General features: G+C 33.6%; 3 protein-coding genes across 4 annotated transcripts in view; 2 read left to right on the top strand and 1 right to left on the bottom strand.

The window, feature by feature from the left end:
* LOC132716692 (probable ATP-dependent RNA helicase DDX10) overlaps positions 1-1896 on the bottom strand; it is a 29384-nt gene extending 27488 nt beyond the window's left edge. Inside the window, exon 1 of the mRNA XM_060700015.1 lies at positions 1732-1896. Coding sequence (XP_060555998.1) covers positions 1732-1872 — 141 coding nt within the window. The 5' untranslated portion in view covers positions 1873-1896. The remainder of the gene's footprint in view (positions 1-1731) is intronic.
* A 4536-nt stretch (positions 1897-6432) lies between these two features.
* Positions 6433-15442, top strand: LOC132716690 (uncharacterized). Its single transcript, XM_060700011.1, has 7 exons — positions 6433-6556; positions 7256-7359; positions 7720-7863; positions 8323-8418; positions 8885-8965; positions 9389-9436; positions 9624-15442. Exons 2-7 carry the CDS (start codon positions 7284-7286, stop codon positions 13298-13300), a joined length of 4122 nt encoding a protein of 1373 aa, XP_060555994.1. The 5' UTR covers positions 6433-6556; positions 7256-7283; the 3' UTR covers positions 13301-15442.
* Positions 15443-20988: 5546 nt separating this feature from the next.
* LOC132716699 (RNA-binding protein 12B-like) lies at positions 20989-25156 on the top strand. Of its 2 annotated transcripts, XM_060700023.1 has the most exons (5): positions 20989-21127; positions 22054-22158; positions 23876-23974; positions 24298-24715; positions 24764-25156. In XM_060700023.1, the coding sequence occupies exons 2-5, from the start codon at positions 22054-22056 to the stop codon at positions 25126-25128; spliced, it is 987 nt and encodes a 328-aa protein (XP_060556006.1). In that variant the 5' UTR covers positions 20989-21127; the 3' UTR covers positions 25129-25156. The 2 variants fall into 2 exon arrangements, with proteins under 2 accessions (XP_060556006.1, XP_060556005.1); XM_060700022.1 differs by having other exon boundaries at positions 24298-25156.
* Positions 25157-25213: the final 57 nt, after the last annotated feature.

Below are 25213 nucleotides of genomic sequence, written 5' to 3'. Positions count from 1 at the left end.
TTTCAGGTTAAAATCGCATCTGTCATTGAGTGTGTTACAATCAGTCTTGGTAATTAGGAACCTTGGGAACGAATCCAAGGAGTGTAAGCTCATTATCTAGGAATCATCTTAGTAATAATGAGTTGCGTGCTTATTGGTGATTATGTTTCAAAAGGCCCTAGAGTCCATTCTGGTGTTATTTTCAGAAATCTAAGTCCCAGAACTGAGATGTTTGGTAACAATATAGTCACCATTAAGAGAGGGTTAGCTCCCATATAGACAAGCAAGATGCATCTGGTCAGTTAAGTTCACTGCTATGTAGGGGGTCTTCAAGCACGCAGTTCCCGTCTCTACTAAGCTAGATGACCTATAATGTCATTTGGTAGGTTGCTTGTTAGGCCGACAAGCAATTTATATGACAGTTTGTATGGGATCTATTTGGATGCAGGCGTCTATTAATAGTGATCATTACAAATGTTAGTACAATATTGGATTGCGTGGTTGGGGGTTTCTTATGGCAGAAATAGAATGAGCATCTTGCAGAACTGAAGTAGTAATTGTCATGATGCTATCTGTTAGGTTGAGCTCTTGAAATAATGTCAGAGTTATAACAGTTATCAAAGGAAATGTGTTGTCTTTTTGGGAGGTATAAGAATATAAGACTGGAGATTTATGATTCAGTGTGGTTATTTAATGTGGTTTCACAGCTTGTGGGTGAAGATTACTTCTTGTTGGTTATTGAATATAAATCTGAGTTTGGATCGTTTATTTTCCAGATAAGGTCTTATATTGAGGATTGGGGTATAATCCTCAGGATGCTCATGCTGTTAAGCTGGTATATGTGATAGGTGTTGCGGTAGTCTCTAGATATAAGCTGCATATCCTTGCATCTGAGTGTGAACCAGTGCATGAGTGGGTTAGAGTGTTTTGACAGTAGTAAGAGATAAGTCTTCAGTGAATCAATTAGACCTGAAGGAGGTTTTATGTTTGTTGGTGATTGTTAGAGACTGATGTTGGTTAATTCTTCCCAGGGTGCTACTGGTGACAATTCATTCTAATAAATTCCAGTGGGCTGCTCAGGTTAATGAGTGAGTCGTAGAATTCTGCATCGTGGGCTGCTAAGGTGATTGAGTGAGTCGTAGAATTCTGCATAGTCGGCTGCTCAGGTAATTGAGTAAGTCCTAGTGGGGCTGCTCAGCTGATCAAGTCATAGCTGAGCTGCTCAGGTGATTGGTTTATGATAATCACCTATTTGGTACTTGTACCAGAGCAGGGTACAGTACCAGTACTGGTAAGGATCCAGGAAATCATTCAATAGGCTCGTATTGAGTGCTGGATTAGATACTAAAAAGGTCTTATCTGGCAGCCAGCCTTTTCAAATAGGACGGGGAGGAGTGTGGTGGTCACTGACCTAACCGAAATATAGTGGTGTTTGACCTTGGTGAGATGGGACGTCCCAGTATTCCCTCAGTCCACATCCTGGTCTCCTGTTGAATGGACAAGCAATAAACTGCTCAGATTAATCTATCTGATTTAATACATCCGTGTGTCAAAGTATCCAAAGAACTTGAACATCTATGTAAGTTTGTTATACCATTATAGATTTACTATATTCATATACTGAATGATTTTTTTCCTTCTTTCTTAAATTCATCCAAATACAGTCTGCTCGTCTATCTTAATTTTATCTTATCCGGAAAAATCAATAAGACAATATCCGAAAACAGTTCACTTAAGTAAAAGAAAATTTACCGCGTTTAACTTTTCCTGAAGCTGTTCGATTTCCTCATCGATGATGTTCCGATTATTTCGCTTCGAGCTATACAATTTCTTCCGGAAAATCTTGCCTTTGTGACCTTTAAATTGGTCATTTTTTCTAGTCTTAAAATTCATCCTCGTGAATTTTTGGGAGTTACTTCCCCTGTAAGTTAACGAATCAATATTCATATCGTTGTCGTCATGTTTATTGCGTTAATTTTTAAGTGTCAATTTGACGTTTGTATCAGGATTTTAATCAAAGATGACTATTTCATAAGAGGGCTTATGTTTTGCTTGGGAGTGTTGACTGTACAATCTGGCCATGGTGTATTCTAAATTTCTTACGTCATGAATTGCCACATTACTGGCATTATAAATAGAGGACACATGTACACTTAACAAAACTTATAACTGTGCAGTTTTTAAATGTGAATAACTTTTTTAGCTCACCTGTCACAAAGTGACAGGATGAGCTTTTGTGATCGCTTTTCGTCCGGCGTCCGTCCGTCGTCCGTCCGTCCGTCCGTCGTCCGTCCGTCCGTAAACTTTTGCTTTAAATGACATCTCCTCATAAACCACTGAGCCAATTTCATCCAAACTTCACAGGAATGTTCCTTTGGTGGTCACCTTTAAAAATTGTTCAAAGAATTTAATTCCATGCAGAACTCTGGTTGCCATGGCAACCAAAAGAAAAAACTTTAAATATCTTCTTTTAAAAAACCATAAGAGCTAGAGCTTAGATATTTGGCATGAAACATCTTCTAGTGAGTGTCTACCAAGTTTGTTCAAATAAAAGCCCTGGGGTCAAAATTGGCCCCGCCCCAGGGGTCATTGATTTTCCCTATATGCATATAGTAAAAACTTAAAAAATCTTCTTTTAAAGAACCGTAAGAGCTAGAGCTTAGATATTTGGCATGAAACATCTTCTAGTGGATGTCTACCAAGTTTGTTCAAATAAAAGCCCTGGGGTCAAAATTGGCCCCGACCCAGGGGGTCATTGATTTTCCCAATATGCATATAGTAAAAACTTAAAAAATCTTCTTTTAAAGAACCCAAAGAGCTAGAGCTAAGATATTAAGCATGAAACATCTTCTAGTGAGTGTCTACCAAGTTTGTTCAAATTAAAGCCCTGGGGTCAAAATTGGCCCCGCCCCAGGGGTCATTGATTTTCCCTATATGCATATGGTAAAAACTTAAAAAAATCTTCTTTTAAAGAACCATAAGAGCTAGAGCTTAGATATTTGGCATGAAACATCTTCTAGTGAATGTCTACCAAGTTTGTTCAAATAAAAGCCCTGGGGTCAAAGTTGACCCTGCCCCAGGGGGTCATAGATTTTCCCTATATGCATATAGTAAAAAACTTAAAAAATCTTCTTTTAAAGAACCCAAAGAGCTAGAGCTAAGATATTTAGCATGAAACATCTTCTAATGAGTGTCTACCAAGTTTGTTCAAATAAAAGCTCTGGGGTCAAAATTGGCCCCGCCCCAGGGGGTCATTGATTTTCCCTATATGCATATAGTAAAAACTTAAAAAATCTTCTATTAAAGAACTCAAAGAGCTAGAGCTTAGATATTTAGCATGAAACATGTTCTAATGGGTGTCTACCAAGTATGTTCAAATAAAAGCCCTGGGGTCAAAACTGGCCCCGCCCGGGGGGGGGGGGTCATTGATTTTCCTTATATGTGTATAGCAAAAACTTAAAAATCTTCTTTGGAAAAACCCAAATAGCTAGAGTTTAGATATTAAGCATGAAACATCTTTTAGTAAATATCTACAAAGTTTGTTCAAATAAACACCCGGGGGTCAAAACTGGCCCTGCCCCAGGGGTGACATTGTTTTTAACTATATGTGTATAGTAAAAACTTTAAAAATCTTCTTTTAAAAAAGCCAATGAGCTAGAACTTAGATGTTTAGCATGAAACATCTTCTTATGGGTGTCTACCAAGTCTGTTCAAATAAACAAATAAAAGCCCTTGGGTAAAAATTGGCCCGGGGGTGGGGGGGCCTATATACAGGTGAGCGACCTCAGGGCCATCATGGCCCTCTTGTTATTACTTGACATTTTTTACCCAAATTTTGGAATTCATCGTTTGAATGGTTTATTTTTAAAATGCTATATTCAGAAATAACTGTTATTTTTGTTGTGTGCGTTCATCCGTGACATGTACATAAACAACAAAGTGCACGCGAGGATGACAGGTTGGCGCTAAATGAAGTTATTATTGACCATCAAGGATTCTATTAAAATAAAGAATCCAAAAAACATAAATTTAATGCAGAATTTTTGCAATTGAAAGAAAAATGGCCGTCTAGAAGTTTTACGCAAGGGAATTTGCATTTCGGGCGCCCATTTTGAAAATAAATTTGCATAATATTTTCTCAAATAAACATATTGACTAAGATTTTACTTTAAAACTAAAAACAAACTTTCTTGGTACTTTCATATTAATGAAAATATCGTGTTTGCATTGCTTTTAGTAACTGGGTACAACGCGTAACGGAGATCGACATAAACCAGTCTTTACTTAAATTCAATAAACAAATATTAAAATCACAGTGACATAATGCCCTGGAATTCATTGTAGTATTATACCCTATCGGTGATCCTATGTTTTATGTTTGTATTTTAGTGAAATCAAGATATTTAGACCTTTTTGCACCCATTATAAACACGCATTTTATAAAAATCGATACCCAACATTGCACATATCTGTACTATATTTGGTTAAAATTTCAGAGACCTATCTTTATTAGTATCTGAGAAAATTTGATTTTTATACGTGCACAGTTATAAGATTTGTTAAGTGTATATACACTGTACTTGAAATACAGACTTCTCTGTGCGTTAGTGTATTCAGGGATAAAAAAAAATATTTTTGGTCCCAGGTGTATTCTAAACTTTTATACACTTGTCTTATAAAAAAGAAAGCTTCGTGGGGTGATAATGTTTCTAGAATCCAAACATGGTGCAATCTAAATATTAAGGTTAACATAATTAATTTTGTAAAGTAGTAGATCCGTCAAATGACTTTTTAGTATTCTCACTCACTCACTCACTCACTCACTCACTCACTCACTCACTCACTCATTCACTCACTCACTCACTCACTCACTCACTCACCAACTCACTCACTCACTCACTCACTCACCAACTCACTCACCACTCACTCACTCACTCACCAAATCAAACACCCACCCACTCACTCACTCACTCAATCAATCAATCAATCAATCAATCACTCACTCACTCAATCAATCACTGATCACTATAACGCACTCACCCATTTTTTAACTATTTATTCAATATTATGATGAATTTTTATCAGTAAATTTCTTATTTTCTTTCTTTTCTTTTCTTTTCTTTCTTTCTTTCTTTCTTTCTTTCTTACCATATTGGTGGGTACTTAAGAAACCAGTATTTGACTCGTCCGGTTGACTCAAATGATAGATCGTTGGTCTGTGAATCAAGCGACCCGTGTTCAATTGCCGAGCGGGACATGTCACTTTCGTTGTGATCCTTTGAACGGTCATTTAGTCATTTCCAATGTACCTCTGTTCATTGCCAAAGTGAACTCACTTAGTCTAAGTACTGGTAAACCTCTTGACAGCTATCCTTGAACGACGTGGTGGCGGAACTGTGCTCTGTTTTATTAAAGGTGGTCGTGATCAGAATGGTAAACTACAAAAACCACCACTATATACATTTATATAAGCAACCTTATAACTTGGAAACTAGAACAGTTGTGAACGTTTATTCCACCCGTTTTACCAGATGCCATCTAAGCCCGTTGAAAATACGAGACCAAATCCGTATCTCCGGAGTCATCAACTTAATTACCATGTCTTTAATCATGCCAATTATTGAGCTTTGTTTTAATATCGAAACAAATTGGATATTTTCGTAAGAAGTAATTATTTTGAAATTAAATAGGTTAAACAAAAACTTTCGCACAAAAGAGAAAAAAAATGACGCAAATTATTGAAATTTGATCTGAATTGTTATTGTATTATTTTTCAGACGGTGCACATTTCCTTCTGTAAAGTGTAGGGTTCAGTTGGTTGATACTTTTAAGGCATGTTTGCAATTGTGGTTAAAGAGTTATTGTGTCGGAAAAGAGTTTCCAAAGCAACCTTAGAACTGTAGCTGTTATTTCAGTGGTTATAAGTGGTTAATAGTTTTACAAACACTCATGTTTGTCTCTATACATATGTCCATAATTAAATATTATTTACATTGTTTACAATAGGCTAAGATACAAATTGAACTAACTACACGCGTGCGCACTCATAGCTTATCGAAATCAAGTAGACATTCGATGTTGTGAAGCTATAAGAATTAATAAATGAATATAAAATCCTTTACATTTTAAAGATTTGCGTAGAGATTGTCAATGTGTAGCTTTTAAGATAATAGTTTTCCCTGCACTAACTGAACCTGGCTGTAGTGGGAATGATCTGATTAAGCACAATTAAGTTTAAACAATGAAGTAAAATATTACTTTCTTTCACTGCCAATAGGGCGGCGCGCAATCCTTTTGTAATTCAGTCAGTCGGACAATATGATTTGATTAGTCTTTAAATAGCAGATATTGGTGTCTGTTAAACAAATGCAAAAACGGAATAAAAATCAATTGTATCATAATACTGTTTAATCTGATATAAAATGCATGATCTATTCATGTGAAAGACCAAAAACAAAACAATTATTAAAAAATCTTTGTAGGGTTAACTTGCTCTATCGGTTCCAATATTTTAGAAGCTATTAGGAAGAGTTAAAACTTTCACGTAGTATGGAAGGACATGTTAACCTAATCACAAGTAGGTTTATTTTTTCATATATTTTATCTAAAACACGATGACATGTTTTTTATTCATTTTCTTAAATATTTTTTTAATGTTTTGATTGGGTTTAAAAGTCACACAGGCAGTTTTAAGGTCATATGGTAGCTTTCAAAAATTATTTTCTGGTGGAGGAAGGCCTCGTGTACCCCTCCCTAGATTATTCCAGGCCCGATATAGGTATCTGTGGAGAACTTTTGACCTTCAGTAAGTTAGCTGAATAGTTTTCTCATATGAAAGAATCCAATATCTCTAGCAGTATTCGAACCCAAGGCATTGATGGTCTAGATAGTTTACGTATTATATCATTTAACCATTTTATGAATGCAAACACTCTGTTTATTTAAGATTCATAAATAATTTGAGCCGTGTCATAATGCATAATGCATTTGCGACCAGCATGGATCCAGACCAGCCTGCGCATCTGCGCAGTCTGATTAGGATCCATGCTGTTCGCTGTCAATTTCTCTACTTGTTATAGGGTTTGTAACACGATGTTTTTTTTAACACTGAGTTTATTTAAGATTCATAAATAATTTCTTTCCAGCGAAAATGAAAGAGCAGTCATTCCCGACATTTCATTAACTGTGAGATTATAAAATCAAACAATTCAATCCTTTTATCGTTTTACGCTAAACTTAAAGAAATGCTGTTTTGTTGTCTTTCATAAATGTAAAGGAGGTTGGATTCTTTAAGAATTCGCAAAATGGATAATATTGCACAGGGAAACCGCGGTCCTTCGCCGTATGAGCTATCTGATACTAGACATGGAGATCAGAAACGTAAGCATTATTGTTCAGTGTGTTTTTTGTGGCCTCACCTTTAAATATGAAATTCTTTTTACATTGCTTTACATTGAAAAACAGCGGTCATTTCTTTTTTCTAAACCATTCATGCATTTTACCACAATTTAAATTTGAACTATTAACTTGTCAATTCAAATATAACGAAATAGGTTTCATGATAATAGTTCATAAAAGAACCGTAATTTTGGTTGGAAAAATACATAGTTGTTCATTAAAATGTCTTTTTCCTTCTTTCATTGCAGAAAAAATGTACACGCTTTTAAAATTAGCCGCACCTATATGTTTGTCCTGTACAAGTGTTATATAAATACATATTATTTGCATTATTTTTATCAGTTGCAGCAAACTCAGATGTAGTCACATATTCTACGAAACCTCTACTGGATACTGATGTTATAGCAGAAGAAGACACCAGTAATACAAGAATGGAGTCTCCAATAAAGCAGAAACCGACAAAGAAAAGTGTCCTTGTGACAAGAAGTAAGTTTTTCGTAACACAACTTGACACAAAAACCTTCCTTACATGTTCTTATAAAAATATTGCCGTAAATGGTACTAAAGAAAATGATATATCCAGTGATTATAAAGATTTTGTTAAAAATGTTAAGAGGAATGTTGAAAACCTTTTTGATTGTTAACTTCCTATGCACGTTTTCTGATTAACTTTGAAGGGAATCTAAGGTACATTAAACGCTGCTTTAATTCTGCCTCTAGTTATCTCCCCTAGACAAGTTTCAATCTTGTAAACATGTGCATGTACGTAAGCACTGTTAAGAATGCATGCTTCAGACTTATGTTATTAGAAATTTATTTTGAATAATGAAGGTATATCCAAACTCCCTATTACATAATCATAACTGTTTATTTTTATATATAAATAAAGGTATGTAAACCAAAAGAAACATAATTTGCACTGTATATAAAATGATCCTCTTTTAGATAAAACTGAGTTATTGACTAAACGACCTGCAAGTGCGCTCAGTCTACAAAGTAACAGTGAAGAAGGAAAGACCACTAGACCATTGGTTTCCAGGCGTAATATTATATTTTATTATCTAATAAATGAACTACATGTGTATTAATTTATACAATTTATAATATAATAATATTGTTCATACTATATTTAAGCCATTAATGTAATATATGACATAGAAAATTAAAAGAATGAAACACTTTTAAGGCCGCCAAAGATGTTCGGTTTAATTGATAGGTAATCATTTAGCGGGCGACGCCAGGGTCACCCAGTGGGGTTAATTAATTCAGCCACTGGCGGACATCCAAGTAGTAGAACCAGTTACCTTTGGCTAAGAGTGCTTCCTCATTTGTAATAATTCTTAGTCCCTTTATTGATCTAATATTATTTGTCATTCCACGTTAGATGTTCACTGTGATGTTTGCTTTTCTATTTCCATGAACATGTACCAACACGACTGAAAAATGTATATAATTATAATTGTAATTTCGAAGTACATGTAATATCTTATTCATTACAACATTTCAGAGGGATCAAGAATACAACAAGGATCTAGAATGCAAATCTTGGAAGAAGAAGAAATATATACAACAAAAAACGTTCTGAAAAGTAAGATATCAGGATTATAGTGACATTTATCATTCATTCCATATTTACAGATAAATCAAAGGCCCATTATGCCTTATATATATATGCTTACAAAATATTTCGCAAAAGTTATTTGTTTTTATCCAAAATCTTACTAATTGGTGAACTATCTGTCACATCATTTATCATGATCAAACGCCATTATTTAAACTTTTAAAACTTATGTCTGCATTTCTAAAGAAGGAATTTAAACAAATTTATTATGTTACTTCTGTTTCAGTTTTGGATGATTTTGTGTCTTAAACCTTTTGTTTTCACCGCTTTTTAGATTTGGAAAGCCTCTAATGAAGGTTAGTTTTTATAGCCTTGTGATTCCTTTAAAATTGCCAATTAAAAGTTTGGCTCTCACTTTGTACCTATAATTTGCTATACCTTTTTCCACAGGTCAGATACAAAACGACAATGATGTTTCAACATTACGGGACATGATAGGTATGTCTATCTTTTTATATTAAGTAATAAATCATTTTCAATTATGACACATTCAAACACACTTATAAATGTACTGATTTTTTATAAAATAAACCGTTTATTTTATTAATTAATTTGAGGGATATTTTAGATATTAAGGAAATTGCCTATATTCTGAATGCCATTCCTAAAAATATATCATTTGCAGAATATGCTAGAAAAGTATTAAACAGTCACAGAGAAAAAGTTTCGTCGTACGAGAAAGAAAGAAAGTCACGCGCATTTGATGCTGCTATGCAAGTTGTACAGGCGCACAAGACAGTGTTACTTACAGGAAAACTAGGTAGTGGTAAAACCCATACTGCCCTTAACATAATGAATAATCTCATTGATGCACACCCAAACTTCCACCCAGTTATTGCTTGTTCTCCATATGATATAACAGTGCTGGAAAACAGTTCAACAGACGTTGTCGTTTTGCTAGACGACTGCCTAGGTTTGAACAACAACCATGTTGGCGGGTGGAGACGAACTGAAAAATTGACGAAGGCGTTACTAGAAAGAAAACAGGCATTCTTCATTCTAACAGCTGAAAACTGTGTTTTCGATTGTGCAATGGACGTAGAAAATGGTCCAGGCATCCCATTCATAAGGGGAATAACTCGCATTGACTTGGAATCAGATGCGTTTAGACTAACGGCAAAGGAACAAGTTAGCCTGATACCAAATATTAGCCAAAATAAGCAAAAACTATATAGCATTAAAGACAGTCTGTATGATATATGTTCAGAGTTTGATAACCAGTTTGTTGGATTTCCAATTGTTTGTAGTTTTATGGGATCTAGAGATATAGAAACATTGTTTAAAGATCCCTTTAAGAATATATCAGAGTTAATTTCGGAGATACGTGAAAACAATTTCGCTGCATATACTGGTCTGTTGCTCATGTTATTACTTGAAAATGGATTTAAAATTGCTGGCCTTCCCAACACTGATAAAACAGTGTTTTTGAAACTTTTGGAACTTTTCAAACATGCAAAATGCACTTATGCAGACGTTTTAGATTCATTTGAAACACTGGCTGAATTGAATTTGGTTGTAAAGGATGCAAGTAGATTGTACTATACATTCAAACACCGTCTTGTTTATATGGCAGTTTTACGTGACATAACTCGTTGTAAATTTGATGACATCTTAGATCTTCTTCCTGTCCATGCAGTTAACTCTATCACGTTTAAGGTACCAAACCACGAACAAACAGAGGAGGATAGAAATGCTCACAACGATATTAAAGTAACAATTAATCTATTGCAGTCTCACCTTAATGTAATAGCATCAAAATTCAGTTCAGCAATAGAATCAAAAAAGGCATCTGTCTTTAAAGATGTTGCGTCATCTCATATGTGGAGAAATGAGCAGTTTGCAGAAAAAGTGATGTCAACGATTGGTCCCCAGTTTTTCTTCCAAGAAGACATGACAACGACTCCTCTATCAGTTTATCTGATAAGATGTGGACAATATGATCTGCTGTGCAACGTATACACAGCTGTCACACAAACTGGTATTGCTATGGAGTTTCAAAGCCAATTAGCTAGAACGATTGAAGAGGCAATTCGTGATAGAAACAAGTCTTTATTGACAAGGTATTCAAAACTGTATGCCGGAAACGAAAGTAGTATTGTTCAAGCCGCCATCGATACTGGGGACACAGAACTATTTACAATAGTTTTAAATCCAGCTGGTCCGTTTCGAAACTCAATGGCAGCTATTGTGCCGTCAGCGTGTGCTTCTGCTAACACCGATATAGTTAAGTATCTGCTGACTCAGTTGGGCCAAGACCTTGTCACAGCATTACTTCGTAAGAAAGATTCGGAAGGACGTACTTTACTACATTTTGCGGCCAAAGGTGGAAGTGTAGAAATATTTGATTTTCTACTTGACCTAGGTCTTGATCTTAAGGCTCAGACAAAACTAGACGTGACAGTTTTAGACATAGCAGCAATCCACGGAAGATTAAACCTTGTGAAACATATAGTTTCACTTGTTCCAGACATGGTTGAGGTAACCGACCACCATGGATTCACTGTTGCACATTATGCAGCTAGAGAAGGAAATTTTGACATCCTAAAACATGTTGTTACACACGGAGCAAGTGCCACATTAAAGGTGCAGGGTGGAAATACAATATTTCATTTGGCTGCCTTCAATGGCCACGTTTCGATTCTTGACTACCTAATGGACACCTACCCAGGAATTATTACTATACAAAATGACGATTCGTTTTTACCAGTTCACCTCTCTGCAAAGAGTGGACAAACGGAAACAGTTGATTTCTTCTTCAGGAGAGGTACAGATAAAAATATCCGAACAATCGATGGGCGATCTTTGTTGCATATTGCCGCGTTTAATGGCAATTTTCAACTTGTTCGTCATCTTTGTACTAAGTATCCGGAATGTATTAAGTATGTAGATAATGATGGTAATACCCCTGCACACGATGCTGCAGCTAGTGGAAATATCAAGACGTTGGAATATCTATTAGACAATCATATCGATCCACATATTTGCAGCAGAGATGGTTGTACACTTCTGCATGAAGCTTGCTACTACTGCCGAAATGAAGTAATGAAATATCTTGCTACTAATTTTCCAAAAATGCTTCATTCCCGAAGTAATAATGGCTACTCATGCTGCCATGCTGCTGCCCTGGGTGGATCTGTAGAAATTTTAGATTTTCTGATACGAAGCGGAGCTGATCCTGCAGCTTTGTCTGAAGACGGAAGTACAATTTTACACGAGGCAGCATTTAGTGGCAAGCTTAATATGGTGAAGTATATAAGCGATCACTGCCCAGAGATGTTCGAGATAGTAAACGTTCGGTCTTATTTGGCTATTCACTTTGCAGCACAAGAGGGCCATTTAGATATTTTAATCCACATTCTATCCATAAGAGAGGGTTCTATTCCTACTACGAACGAAAACCAGACTATTCTCCATATAGCAGCTTACAATGGCCGAATGAACATCGTGAAATACATTTGTGACAAACATGCTGATATAGTGTGTATGAAGGACGCAAATGCAGCTCTTGCTACACACTATGCTGCAAGGGGAGGATTCATGGAAGTTCTAGACTATCTACTGTCCAAAGGACAAGATCCTTTTGCTACAACGACGTCAGGAAGTACAATTCTTCATCTTGCTGCATTTGATGGAAAGTTAGATGCAGTGAAACATATATGCAATAAATATCCTGAACTGCTTCATAAACTTGATAATACCGGACACGATGTCGCTCATTATGGTGCAGGTAGTGGAAATCTGGACCTTCTTAAGTTTGTCATAGAGCAAGGTCTAGAACCTTTGGCAGTTACCTCTAATGGTAGCACTTTATTGTTAAAGGCTGCAGTTGCAGGGAAATTAGAAATGGTAAAATTCATATGTTCCTCGTACCCAGACATGATCAAAATTTGCGATGAATTTGGTTGCAACGCTTTACATTACTCAGTGTGTGGAGGTTACATTGATGTCTTGCAATATCTTTGTACATTGGGCCTTGATCCTATGACGAAGACGAATGACGGTCACACGCTCCTACATATCGCCTCATATCATGGTCAACTGGAAATGGTTATTTTCTTATGTCAAGAATATCCTGACCTTCGTAATGTAACCGATGGATTGGGACAGACACCAGACAAATTTGCCCAACTAGGAGAACAGTATGAAGTTTTGAAATACTTCAAAAAAGATAAACGGAAAAGTGGAGTAGCACAAACTGTTGTTGAACGATTACCAGTGTGCGGGGATGGTTGCTGCGGATCAGTTTACTCCGTCTTTGGGAGATTCGTGGGAATAATTTGTTTTTGCAGGAGAAATAAGTGAATGTCATCTTTTGTCTAATTATGCACAAGATTACTGATTATTTACTCTGATATTATTTAATGTAATATCAACTCTGGAAGTCGGAAATGACGGAATCAAAGACACAAGAATTTTTAATGCTTGCACGCAAGTCCAAAAACAGATTGCACATTTAACATACTATCACCACGATCGATGTGTATTGAATAAACAAGTCGTTAGGCATGCATTATGTTGTAATTAGACTCTGCATTGTTCTGTAATTTATGAAATAGTCCAAAATACATGTAGTATGACTGAAAATCGTTAAACATCATATAATGTAGCACAGTACAAAATTGACAAGACAGATGATTGAAAATCGTTTAATGTCATATAGTGTAACTAAGTGCAGAATGGAGCACTGTCGGGTATACAGATCATTGATTGTTTATATCGATTTACTATTTACCTAATCATAGTTATGGGTAATTACTTAATTATATCGCAAGGACTAATGTTTTCAGACAATATCGTCTTTCACAAAACAAAACGAGCAATGGCATTTCATTGTTAATGTTAACCACTTTATACAGTTGAAACTATTCAGTATTATCATTCTAGTTTAGATTATGTAATGTTTATATGTTCTGGTTTTTATTTATTTATTTATTTATTCATTGTACGAAGGATATACAGTTTACTAAGATAGGTAATGAGAAAAAAAAAATGACGAATGACTGTCAAACAACACATCTATGCAATCATACATGAGTGTCATTGTGTTTATTATCACTTTTCTTATTGTTTATTGCTTTTGTAAAATAACTCAATATCAACTAAAAGTGTTAATTTAGTATGAAATCGTTTTACATAATGAAACACTAATTTTGTGATGTCAGTTCGTGTACACTTTTGATCAAATAGTTCTGCATATATTTATAAATTGACTTTGATACTCAGCAAGACATGAATTCAAATTTTATATAAAATAGTTGTTGATGATTCTGTCGTAGATTGATAGTAAGTAAAATTTCATCGATAGTGATAGTAATTAAAATTTCATCGATAGTTTATATATTAGCATAAAAAATGGAATGCAAGTACATGTATTAGAATAGTGTTTACTTCTAATGAGTTTACAATATGATATTGCATCTAAATTGAATTTTGGTCTGTAAAAAGTCAAGTATGCTATTTATATATTTTTGTAATGTGTACATTCGCAATTTATATCTATGCATTAATGGTTGTTATATGTTATAAACAGTTAACTTGTTATAAACCTTTAACATAAAACATTCACATGAAGTATTTATCCATTGTAAATTATTTTCTTTCATTTTTATAACAGTTCAAATGTTATTGCTGGTAAAGATCATTCTATTTGTTTGATTGATTAAATTGGATAAATATTTTAGTTCTTTTTTTTGTCTAACTTTTATATGATTTTAACTTGCCCCTCGAAAATTAAGTATATGTATTAACTTATTACAATCTTTAATCAATGTTGTTATATGTCGATATTTTACATCCTTAGTTAGCTTTCGTGAGAAATTGTTACTTTGCCCTACTCAATAAGTAGCAATTAATCAAACCATGCATAGTTTCCTTATGAATTTTAAATCATAGAAATTGATTTTTAAGGAAAATATAAACTTTGATCCACAGTGTATATACAACATTATTAGAAAAGTAATGTTCTTAACAGGTTTTTTTCTTTTCTTTCAAGCTATAAAGTAACATTTTTTTTTACAAAATGAAGATATATTTTTGTTATTAGTTTTCACATTTCATTAAACAAAATGAAATTAGAAAGAAATATAATCTCAAGAAAGTCCGACCTTTCATGTTTAAATTATGTAGAAAGTAATCTTTCCATAAATAGAAAGTTTACTGTTCTGTTTATTCAACTTAAGGGATTAATGGTCGCTCTTAAACCTTTTTCATAACCTTTACCGCGCTATATATTTTAACTGGATTTGCCAATATTTCACATTCACCATTTTCAAAGAGAATTTTAAAACAAGATCTGACTGAGTAGTGAATAGAGCAGACCGTGATTTTTGTCTGTACTGATATATGTTGCTGACATTTGACTAAAGGCTAAGTGGTCAGCGTCAGCGATGGCACTTTTTTGTTCCTCTGTATGTACTTGTATTATAAACACACTGTTAAAAAAGCACTATTGCCACAGAAAAGGGAACATAAATTCGACATTAGTAAAAGTATGAATTATATTTGCTTAGCACATGTAAGATTGTATCTTGAAAAGCATAAATAAAATAAATAGAAAGTAATAGATCTTTATGATATTTATATATATTTCATAACTGAATCTTTAAAATTTACGAAAACGAATACATATTAGATAAATATACGATGTAGTTTGGAACTGGTATAATAATATAAATATAATTTAAATTAAACACTTGTGTAGAATATAGATCACGACAATCCTGTTGGTGTAAAACCTAGAGCATCCTCTGAGTGTCTTCGTTCATACACAGGTTTAATATTAAACAATTTTCTCCTAGGGGGAGCGGGCCTGCTCCGTGTTGCGTCGTTAGTCTTCAATGCCCGCCGAAACTTCTTACTTGATGCTTTCACATTTTTTACATGTTTCCTAAAGTGATTAATTCCAAGTTCGTCTGATTCGAGTAATTCCCGATAATTAGGCACGTGCGTGTCCGAAAGGTTTGTCCGCTGACTTGCATGTACGTCCGCATAGGTATCATTGTTTCTATGTTTCTCGCCACTTTCTATACTTAAGCGCTTTTTCAATTTAAAATATTCGTTTTCAATCTTTTGATGATTGAATTTATCACCGTTTTCACTGACTACCTTATTCTTTTTAGGTACATTTACTGTTCCCGCGTTTCTTAAATCCGATAAGCTTTTAGAATATTTTGATGTTAGTAGATTAAACGATTTTAAACTAGACACCTCCATGTCTGTTTCATCATCCGAGCACAGCCAAGAAGGTATATAAGAGAAATCAAAATCTTGATAAGTTAGTCTTTCTAGTTTTTCTTCCTTTTCTGTAATTAAACTTTCTCTAGATCGAGATCTCCAGTGTGTTGATTTAGTAACGCTTTCTTGGGCTGACTCATTACTGACATTTAAGTTATCAAATTCATTAACACTATGAAATTTACTTAATGAATTATCCTCAATCTTTTTATCCTTATCACCATCGCCTAAACTTTGCAACCAAATAGGATGTTTTAATTCGCTCTTCTTTGAAGTCGATGATTGATTAACAAATACATTTGTTGATTCATCTACACGTTTATTGATATTATCATTTCCAGTTTCAATCGGATCATCAGTTCTTTGATGACTTGTAAATATAATTGGCCATAGTTCCTGTTCTGCGCTCACATTCGATTTATCCCTATCTCCGCGTCTGTTTACCCGTGGTTTCTTTTTTGTTCTGAACAAATCACCGGGAATCATGTTTAGAAAACTCATAAATGCCCCGAGTGATACAAACAGAATGTCAGCGCTGTTTATTTAATGTCTGTTATAGACTACATTATCAATAGTGTATAGCTATGTTTGCAAATGCTTTAAGTACGTTCGAAAGAAAGTGAAACAGATCAATACTGTTTGAATTGTTAAGTGCGATAATTCATATCATGTAAACGAGAAATTAATCAGTTTCAATCAGGGCAGGATAAGAGGCTTAGCTAAAGGCAAACTGTAATAGGTTACATATGTTTTTAAAAATGAATGTCCCTTTTCAAAAATATTCATAAGATCTTAAACAGGGCTTTTAACACACTTTTGCGATATAAAATGTCACTTTTGAAATTCATTACTAATGATACATGTATTAAAGTTTGTTATACATAAATTGGAAAATATATGCAAAAATATTCAAATATTATTTAACAAACTAATATTTAATTTGCACACAATATTAAAATGTAATTAATCATACTTTATATTTGTTATATTTAAAAGTTCAATATGCTTCTATTCGTTTGATATAATGCAAAGCGGACAATTTGGATTTTCCTATATATTTTTTATAATATGAGATATAGGGACAAGTTGAATTATATATCACCTCGGCTTGATCTTGGTTCATTGCTTCTTTATTTCACAGATTTCCCTATCTTCTATCTAACCCAATGATTGATTATTTACAGTTAAAATGGCCATAAACTGACAATTTGCTGAATAAAACTTCTTTTAAACTTCTACAGTTTGACAAATTATTATACAGCAATTCACGTATATATTTTAAGTTATGTGTTTTTTTTTCTTAAAAATAAAAATGAAATCTAGATTCGTCTTTAGATGTGGGCATGACATTTCATTTTGTTACTGTTTCAAGAAGTCAAAATGTAATATTAAAATGTAAAGACCTATCGCATTCAAATACAAAACTGACTTGAATTTTAAATAGCGATTTTTTGGCAAAAGAAACCCTGTTATGAAAGAAATGAATGTAAGCCAAAAACTCAATTTATAAGGCGGCTTTTAAAGTAAGCAATTTATTTATGATAATGCCCTCAAGTGTTTTCGGTATAAAGTAAACAGTTAAAAGTTTTGTATTTGACATGGCTTTATTTAGAACAACTATATTTATACAAGCACAAAAGTTTTAAAGGTTTTATAGGCAACTACTGTACAAATATTGAATAAGAAGCAAGAGAAAATATTTGTTTTTCGTATAAACGATTTACGTCAATAAAACTACTCTATTACATGTACATTTACGTACATTTTTTTACAGATCCACAACGTTATATAGGAGGGATTCTGCAAAGTTACCGATCTTACAGTTTAGCATACGCACGATATTGTAGCATTTTTATTACTTTATTTAGTCTCCGAAAAAAAATCATAAAAAAACTGGTTCACTTAATATATCTAGAAATGGCAACGAGTAGAGCTTTTTTTTATTAAGTACGCATGCTTCCGATCAACTACCCTGTAAATTTGAAGATTACGAAACTAGTGTCTAACCTCAAATATATAGAAATATCATGTATAATTGTAATCTATCTACTCGTTGTCAACGAGGAACTTGTTATTACATGTATCTTAACATTATATAAGAAAAAAATAGAACATCTTTTAACTCCTTTTAAGACTTAGAATTAAAAAAAATTAACATTTCATTAAATGATAAATGCATATTAATGTTCTACATGTGTTTCATTATTATACATGTATTAAATAATTTTTAATGTTATCAGGACTTTCAACGTAAATGATAATGATAGTAAGGATATTGATGATAATGATGATGATGATGCGAATGATGATGATGATGATGATGATAATGATGTTGATAACGGCAGCGCTCGTGTAATGATGTAACGATGATGAAGCTACCACTAACAACATCACAGGCTGTGGTAGACGTCGTGATGATGGTGACTATGAAAATACTGCTGGTAGTTATGGTGATGATATTAAAATGAAAATGATGATTATTGTACTTCTATTGATGAAAGTTGTGATGATGATAGTTGTAATGATGGTTATGATGATGATGATGATAATAATGGTGCACGATGATAGCTATGTTACTGATGATGATGATGATAATGTAAGTAATGGTGATGATCACCTTCATTTTCATCAGAGAATTTATTATAGAAACGATAATGATGATAATGACACTATGCTATAGAAATCAGACTAATTATGTTGCTGATTGTTGTGATGATAGTGATAATACTATATCGTTTGTAAGATAATAATAACCAGATTTATTAACGAAATTATTAATGATAATATTCAATTGCGGTTTATTCCTTTTTCGCAAACGAAAAGGCGAATTACGCTTCATTTTATAATTTTATTATTTTATCAAGTGAGTGGCCGTGACTTGTTTTAGCTGAGATGTATTGGATACAGCAGTGGTGAAACGTGTTGTTTTACGTATAAGTGTAAGCGATTCTTTCAGGGTCGCAGTAGTAAGAAGCTGTAAACTGTAAATTTGTTAAATCTAAAATACATGAATACGTAAACGTTGATAATGTCGGCGAAATCGAGTCACAGAAATTATATTACAGGGATATTTTAAGAGAAACATGACCGCACTATAGGTCAGGTTGGCAGCACTCGTCGAAAATTCTTTTTTGCAGATAGATAACATTTCTCCAGAGGACCAGACTAGAAAGGTGTAAATTTACTGCCAATCCAAAGGGATCAAACCAAAAGTTTCGGAAATAAGTGATCTTATTTTCAAATAAAAGTATACCTTTATAATTATACGATGTGGTTGACTCAATTGATAAATGTTGTACTGCTCGATTTTTCTTTCATATCCTTTGCAATAAATCTTCAAAGCCTATCTAAAATGTTAAAAAGCGAAAAATATCTTTATTAAGTATGTTTAATGATTTCGAAAGATGGTGAAATATCTGACATACAGTGTATATGATTATATGAGCCGCGTCACGACAAAACCAACATAATGGGTTTGCGACCAGCATGGATCCAGACCAGCCTGCGCATCCGCGCAGTCTGATCAGGATCCATGCTTTTCGCTATCAGTTTATCTACTTGTTATAGGGTTTGTAAGCGAACAGCATGGATCCTGATCAGTCTGGATCCATGCTGGTCGCAAACCCATTATGTTGGTTTTGTCATGACACGGCTCATTTTTATTGTGTTTAAGGGCATTTAACACATTTAATGATCAATAAAATTATTAATGATTATGATGAATATTATAGACAATATTTAAAATGAAAACAGTAATATTCTAAGAAGAGATAAACTAAATGTTTTTAAAGGATATTGGTTTAATCAGCTCTTAAACGTGGTTTGAATGCTGATAAAAAGGAATATCGCCTTACCCTGCTGGAACCGAAAGAATTTGTCTTTGCCGCCGGTTTACAGCCAGGCCAAGTCTTATACTGACTAATAACTAATGACTTATTTTTCATCTTAATTTCCTCAAAATTGATATTGACCGATTTAAAAAAATAAAATTAGAAAAACAACAACAACAAGAAAAAACTGTGCAAGTGTTATTAAAATACATGTATCTGGAAAAAAGTGATCCCTCTGAAGCATTAAATTCAACAAAATTACAGAAAAGTTGCAGACTCGGTTTGACTGAGTCTGTACATGAGAGATAATGATAAAGTACAACATCCCTAATTCAACACGGGGTGCTGGCCATTTTTTATACATACTATTTGAGCCGCGTCATGACAAAACCAACATAATGGGTTTGCGACCAGCATGGATCCAGACCAGCCTCTGTTCGCTATCACTGCCTCTACTTGTTATACGGTTTGTAAGCGAAAAAAATGGATCCTGATCATACTGCGCGGATGCGCAGGCTGGTCTGGATCCATGCTGGTCGCAAGCGCATTATGTTGGTTTTGTCGTGACGCGGCTCATTTAGCCATGTGAGCATATACGTGGGAAAAAAAAACACGCGGCATGCTGTCAGGTTATTCTTCCTTATCAGTGCATTCTGTCGGAATTCTATCCCTAATGTGACTTGAACCTAATATTTCTAAAGTGAAAATGGGACATCTCATGACATAAGAGTCTAACAAGAAGAACACTTTTATGTCATTTTATGATTCCCACCCCCACTGTCTAAATTTCTTTTTTTTTCTTTTGTCCCAAAACTTTGACCAGATAATGAAATTACGTATGTATGCTATATTATTTTAGATAGTGAAAAGAATGAAAAGATAAGTCTTTAAAATCAGCTTAAAGTTAAAAAATATTTATAAAGTCTTCTTGTGTATTTATACTATTTAAAGACAAAGAATGAACAGTTGCTTGGTTTTTAATCAAAATGTTGACTTTAAAAGAAGATAAAATGGAAATACTTAATGGTCATATTCTTTTAGAGGTTGGATCTAACAGCGGATAAAGGTAAGTTAAAATTTATGTGAGACATGGAATTTTATTTTGAAATGAGAAAAATGTCTAAAATGATAACCTGTTAAATGTAGAATGATTATAATATTGGGTTGTTTTGTTCTTAGAAAAGTAAGGTATGTGCTTTCGTTATGTAGAACTTTCAACAATATTTATTTAGGGCATTATTTTTATCAAGGACATTCCAAATTGAATCATCGTGATTGTGTGTATATTGACAAAGTTAATTTTGAAGTCATAGCTTCATAAATTTGATTAAACCATGTATCTTTAAAAAACATCTAAAACTGAAAACACTAAATGTAATCAGCCTCTAATCGCATATGCATTGTGATGCCGTCAAAAACAGTTATGTTTACATTGATATTTATATTTCAAATAAGTTTGTAATGGACAGCTAAAATAGTCCAAGATGAGAATAAATTATAAACGACAAAAGTACCCTATTTCAATATTAAAGATAATTACATAAACTTGATCCTCCTATTTACTTCAATACTTCAACGATCAACGCAACTGTGTTTTTAAGAACTAAAACTGTTCCAAAATGCAAATTAACGAGAATGCATAGTAGACTGTTATCTAAAAATAACATTTATTGAATGAGAAAATTATATGAACAGTGTAACATTACTATTTTTTAAAACACAACATCACAATTATTACAAAAATAAAAAAAATGTTCGCAAACACTATGAGACTGGATTGCTTCCTCGTCGGAAAGATTTAAGTGCAATACTTGACTGTCCATTTGTAAAACGCAAAAAGAACACATATTTGAATGAAAACAATTTTAGTTTCAATATTTAGATTGTTTAATAAGTCAACATTATGTATAATGTACGGTGTCATTGCATGAAACCAGGTTTGTATCTGCATTTAGCCTCACGTATATATCCTTTTATCTTGTATTTTAACAGATGAAGCACTTAGTACTACTGGCTCTTGTCATTGGTGTAGCAGGTATAAGTAATGCAAAACCTAACAATGTGGCGAGAGAACAAGTTCGTCAAATGAGTCTAAAGGTGAGACATTTATTGTGAGCTCTATATCATATTTCCAACGCTAACATTTAAAAATTGAACATCTGTATTGCTAAATCAGGCTATAGATTCTATTCTTGCATCTAAGTTGCTAAATCATGCTATAGATTCTATACTTATATCTCTAAGTTGCTAAATCACGCTACAGATTCTAAACTTATATCTCTAAGTCTCTAAGTTGCTTAATCATGCAACATATTTTATACTTATATCTTTAAGTTGCTAAGCATGCTACAGATTCTATACTTATATCTCTAAGTTGCTAAATCATACCACAGATTCTATACTTATATCTCTAAGTTGCTAAATCATGCTACAGATTCTATACTTATAATCTCTAAGTTGCTAAATCATGCTACAGATTATATACTTATATCTCTAAGTTGCTAAGAATGCTACATATTCTATAATTATATCTATAAGTTGCTAAATCATGCCACAGATTCTATACTTATATCTCTAAGTTGCTAAATCATGCAACAGATTCTATACTTATATCTCTAAGTTGCTAAATCATGCTACAGATTCTATACTTATATCTCTAAGTTGCTAAATCATGCTACAGATTCTATACTTATATCTCTAAGTTGCTTAATCATATTCTATATATCTAAGTTGCTAAATCATGCTACAGATTCTATACTTATATCTCTAAGTTGCTAAGTCATACTACAGATTCTTTACTTATATCTCTAAGTTTCTTAATCATGTTCTATATATCTAAGTTGCTAAATTATGCTACAGATTCTATACTTATATCTCTAAGTTGCTAAATCATGCTACAGATTCTATACTTATATCTCTAAGTTGCTAAATCATGCTACAGATTCTATACTTATATCTCTAAGTTGCTAAATCATACTACAGATTCTATACTTATATCTCTAAGTTGCTAAATCATACTACAGATTCTTTACTTATATCTCTAAGTTTCTTAATCATGTTCTATATATCTAAGTTGCTAAATCATGCTACAGATTCTATACTTAATTATATCTCTAAGTTGCTAAATCATGCAACAGATTCTATACTTATATCTCTAAGTTGCTAAATCATGCTACAGATTCTATACTTATATCTCTAAGTTGCTAAATCATACTACAGATTCTTTACTTATATCTCTAAGTTGCTTAATCATGCTTCATGCTCTATACTTTATATGTCTGTTTTACTACAAAAATAAAAATAATTGTCATAACTATTCTGCTTAATTAGACTACAAAATATAAATTGCATATATGTTCTGTTAAATCATACTAAAAATATAAACTTCATCTACGTATTGCTAAATCACGCTATAAATTACAAACTCATAATAATATAAGTTGCCAAATCATGTCGTTGTAGCTTATTTCTTATTCACGGTTAAAGTTATAAATTTCATATCTGTGTTTCCAAATCACTATAAGCAAAAATATAGTTTTTATCTGCGTTTTAAAAAGAAAGAATCATTATTAAATTGATTTATGTTGCACAGTCTGAATTCAATCATTCGATCATGTCTGTTTGAATATATTACTGATATAAAAACACAAACACATATACCAGTTTCACTTTATTATATATCATCTCTAAACCAAACGTTGACTGTAAGAAAACAATCGAAGAAAAGTAAAAAAAAAAGAAGAAGAAAAAATCATGTTTGGGTGAGTCAGTTATCCTATTATCCTATTTATATTTGAATTAAATGACTTTTCAGGACTTAGAGTTGCTTGAGGCATGTCTTGAGCATAAACGACAGGATAAAAGAAGTGCAGCTGGCACATTTAAAGAGATGTGTGATGAACTTCTTGAAGAAGTATGACTTTTTTATAGTACTAGTATTTTACTGTATTAAACCAGTGACATGATGACAATGTCTGCATCGTAGTTATGTCAGATCGAATCACGTGGCATCATGCCTTTAGTTTGTTAAAGAATTGATGCTTCATATAGTTGATTCTAAATGAATTTAATATGTGACAAATAATATTTTAAGTTAGCTTGAGTTTCACTTAAAATTCATTGACAGTAAAGTTGAGTTAACAAGTTGATACCAATATATAAACACAAAACTTAAATGGCACACTGTTTTCATATTTTGGAAAATAAAAATTGAATAATTCATGCTTTTTGTGACAGTTTGAAAGCAGTATCAGTGTAAGCAGCGATAACCAAGTTACTGATGATTACAAGAGAGGTGTGACCGACGATTACAAAAGAGGTGCAACAGATGACTACAAAAGAGGTGCAACCGACGATTACAAAAGAGGTGTAACCGATGACTACAAAAGAGGGGTAACCGATGACTACAAAAGAGTTGCAACCGACGATTACAAAAGAGGGGTAACCGATGACTACAAAAGAGGGGCAACAGATGACTACAAAAGAGGTGCAACCGACGATTACAAAAGAGGTGTAACTGATGACTACAAAAGAGGGGCAACGGATGATTACAAAAGGGGTGCAACCGACGATTACAAAAGAGGTGTAACCGATGACTATAAAAGAGGGGCAACCAACGATTACAAAAGAGGTGCAACCGACGATTACAAAAGAGGTGCAACCGAGGACTACAAAAGAGGTGCAACGGACGATTACAAAAGAGGTGCAACCGACGATTACAAAAGAGGTGCAACCGATGACTACAAAAGAGGGGCAACCGACGATTACAAAAGAGGGGCAACGGATGACTACAAAAGAGGCGCAACCGACGATTACAAAAGAGGTGCAACCGACGATTACAAAAGAGGTGCAACCGATGACTACAAAAGAGGTGCAACCGACGATTACAAAAGAGGGGCAACCATCGATTACAAAAGAGGTGCAACCGACGATTACAAAAGAGGTGTAACCGACGATTACAAAAGGGGTGCAACCGACGATTACAAAAGAGGTGCAACCGACGATTACAAAAGAGGTGCAACCGATGACTACAAAAGGGGTGCAACCGACGATTACAAAGAGGTGTAACTGATGATTACAAAAAGAGGTGCAACCGACGATTTCAAAAGAGGTGCAACCGATGACTACAAAGAGGGGCAACCGACGATTACAA

Source organism: Ruditapes philippinarum, unplaced genomic scaffold (assembly GCF_026571515.1).
Source record: "Ruditapes philippinarum isolate M1 unplaced genomic scaffold, ASM2657151v2 ctg59_1_1_1_1, whole genome shotgun sequence".
Lineage (NCBI taxonomy): Eukaryota > Metazoa > Mollusca > Bivalvia > Venerida > Veneridae > Ruditapes > Ruditapes philippinarum.
This window is presented reverse-complemented; position numbering and strand designations above follow the sequence as displayed.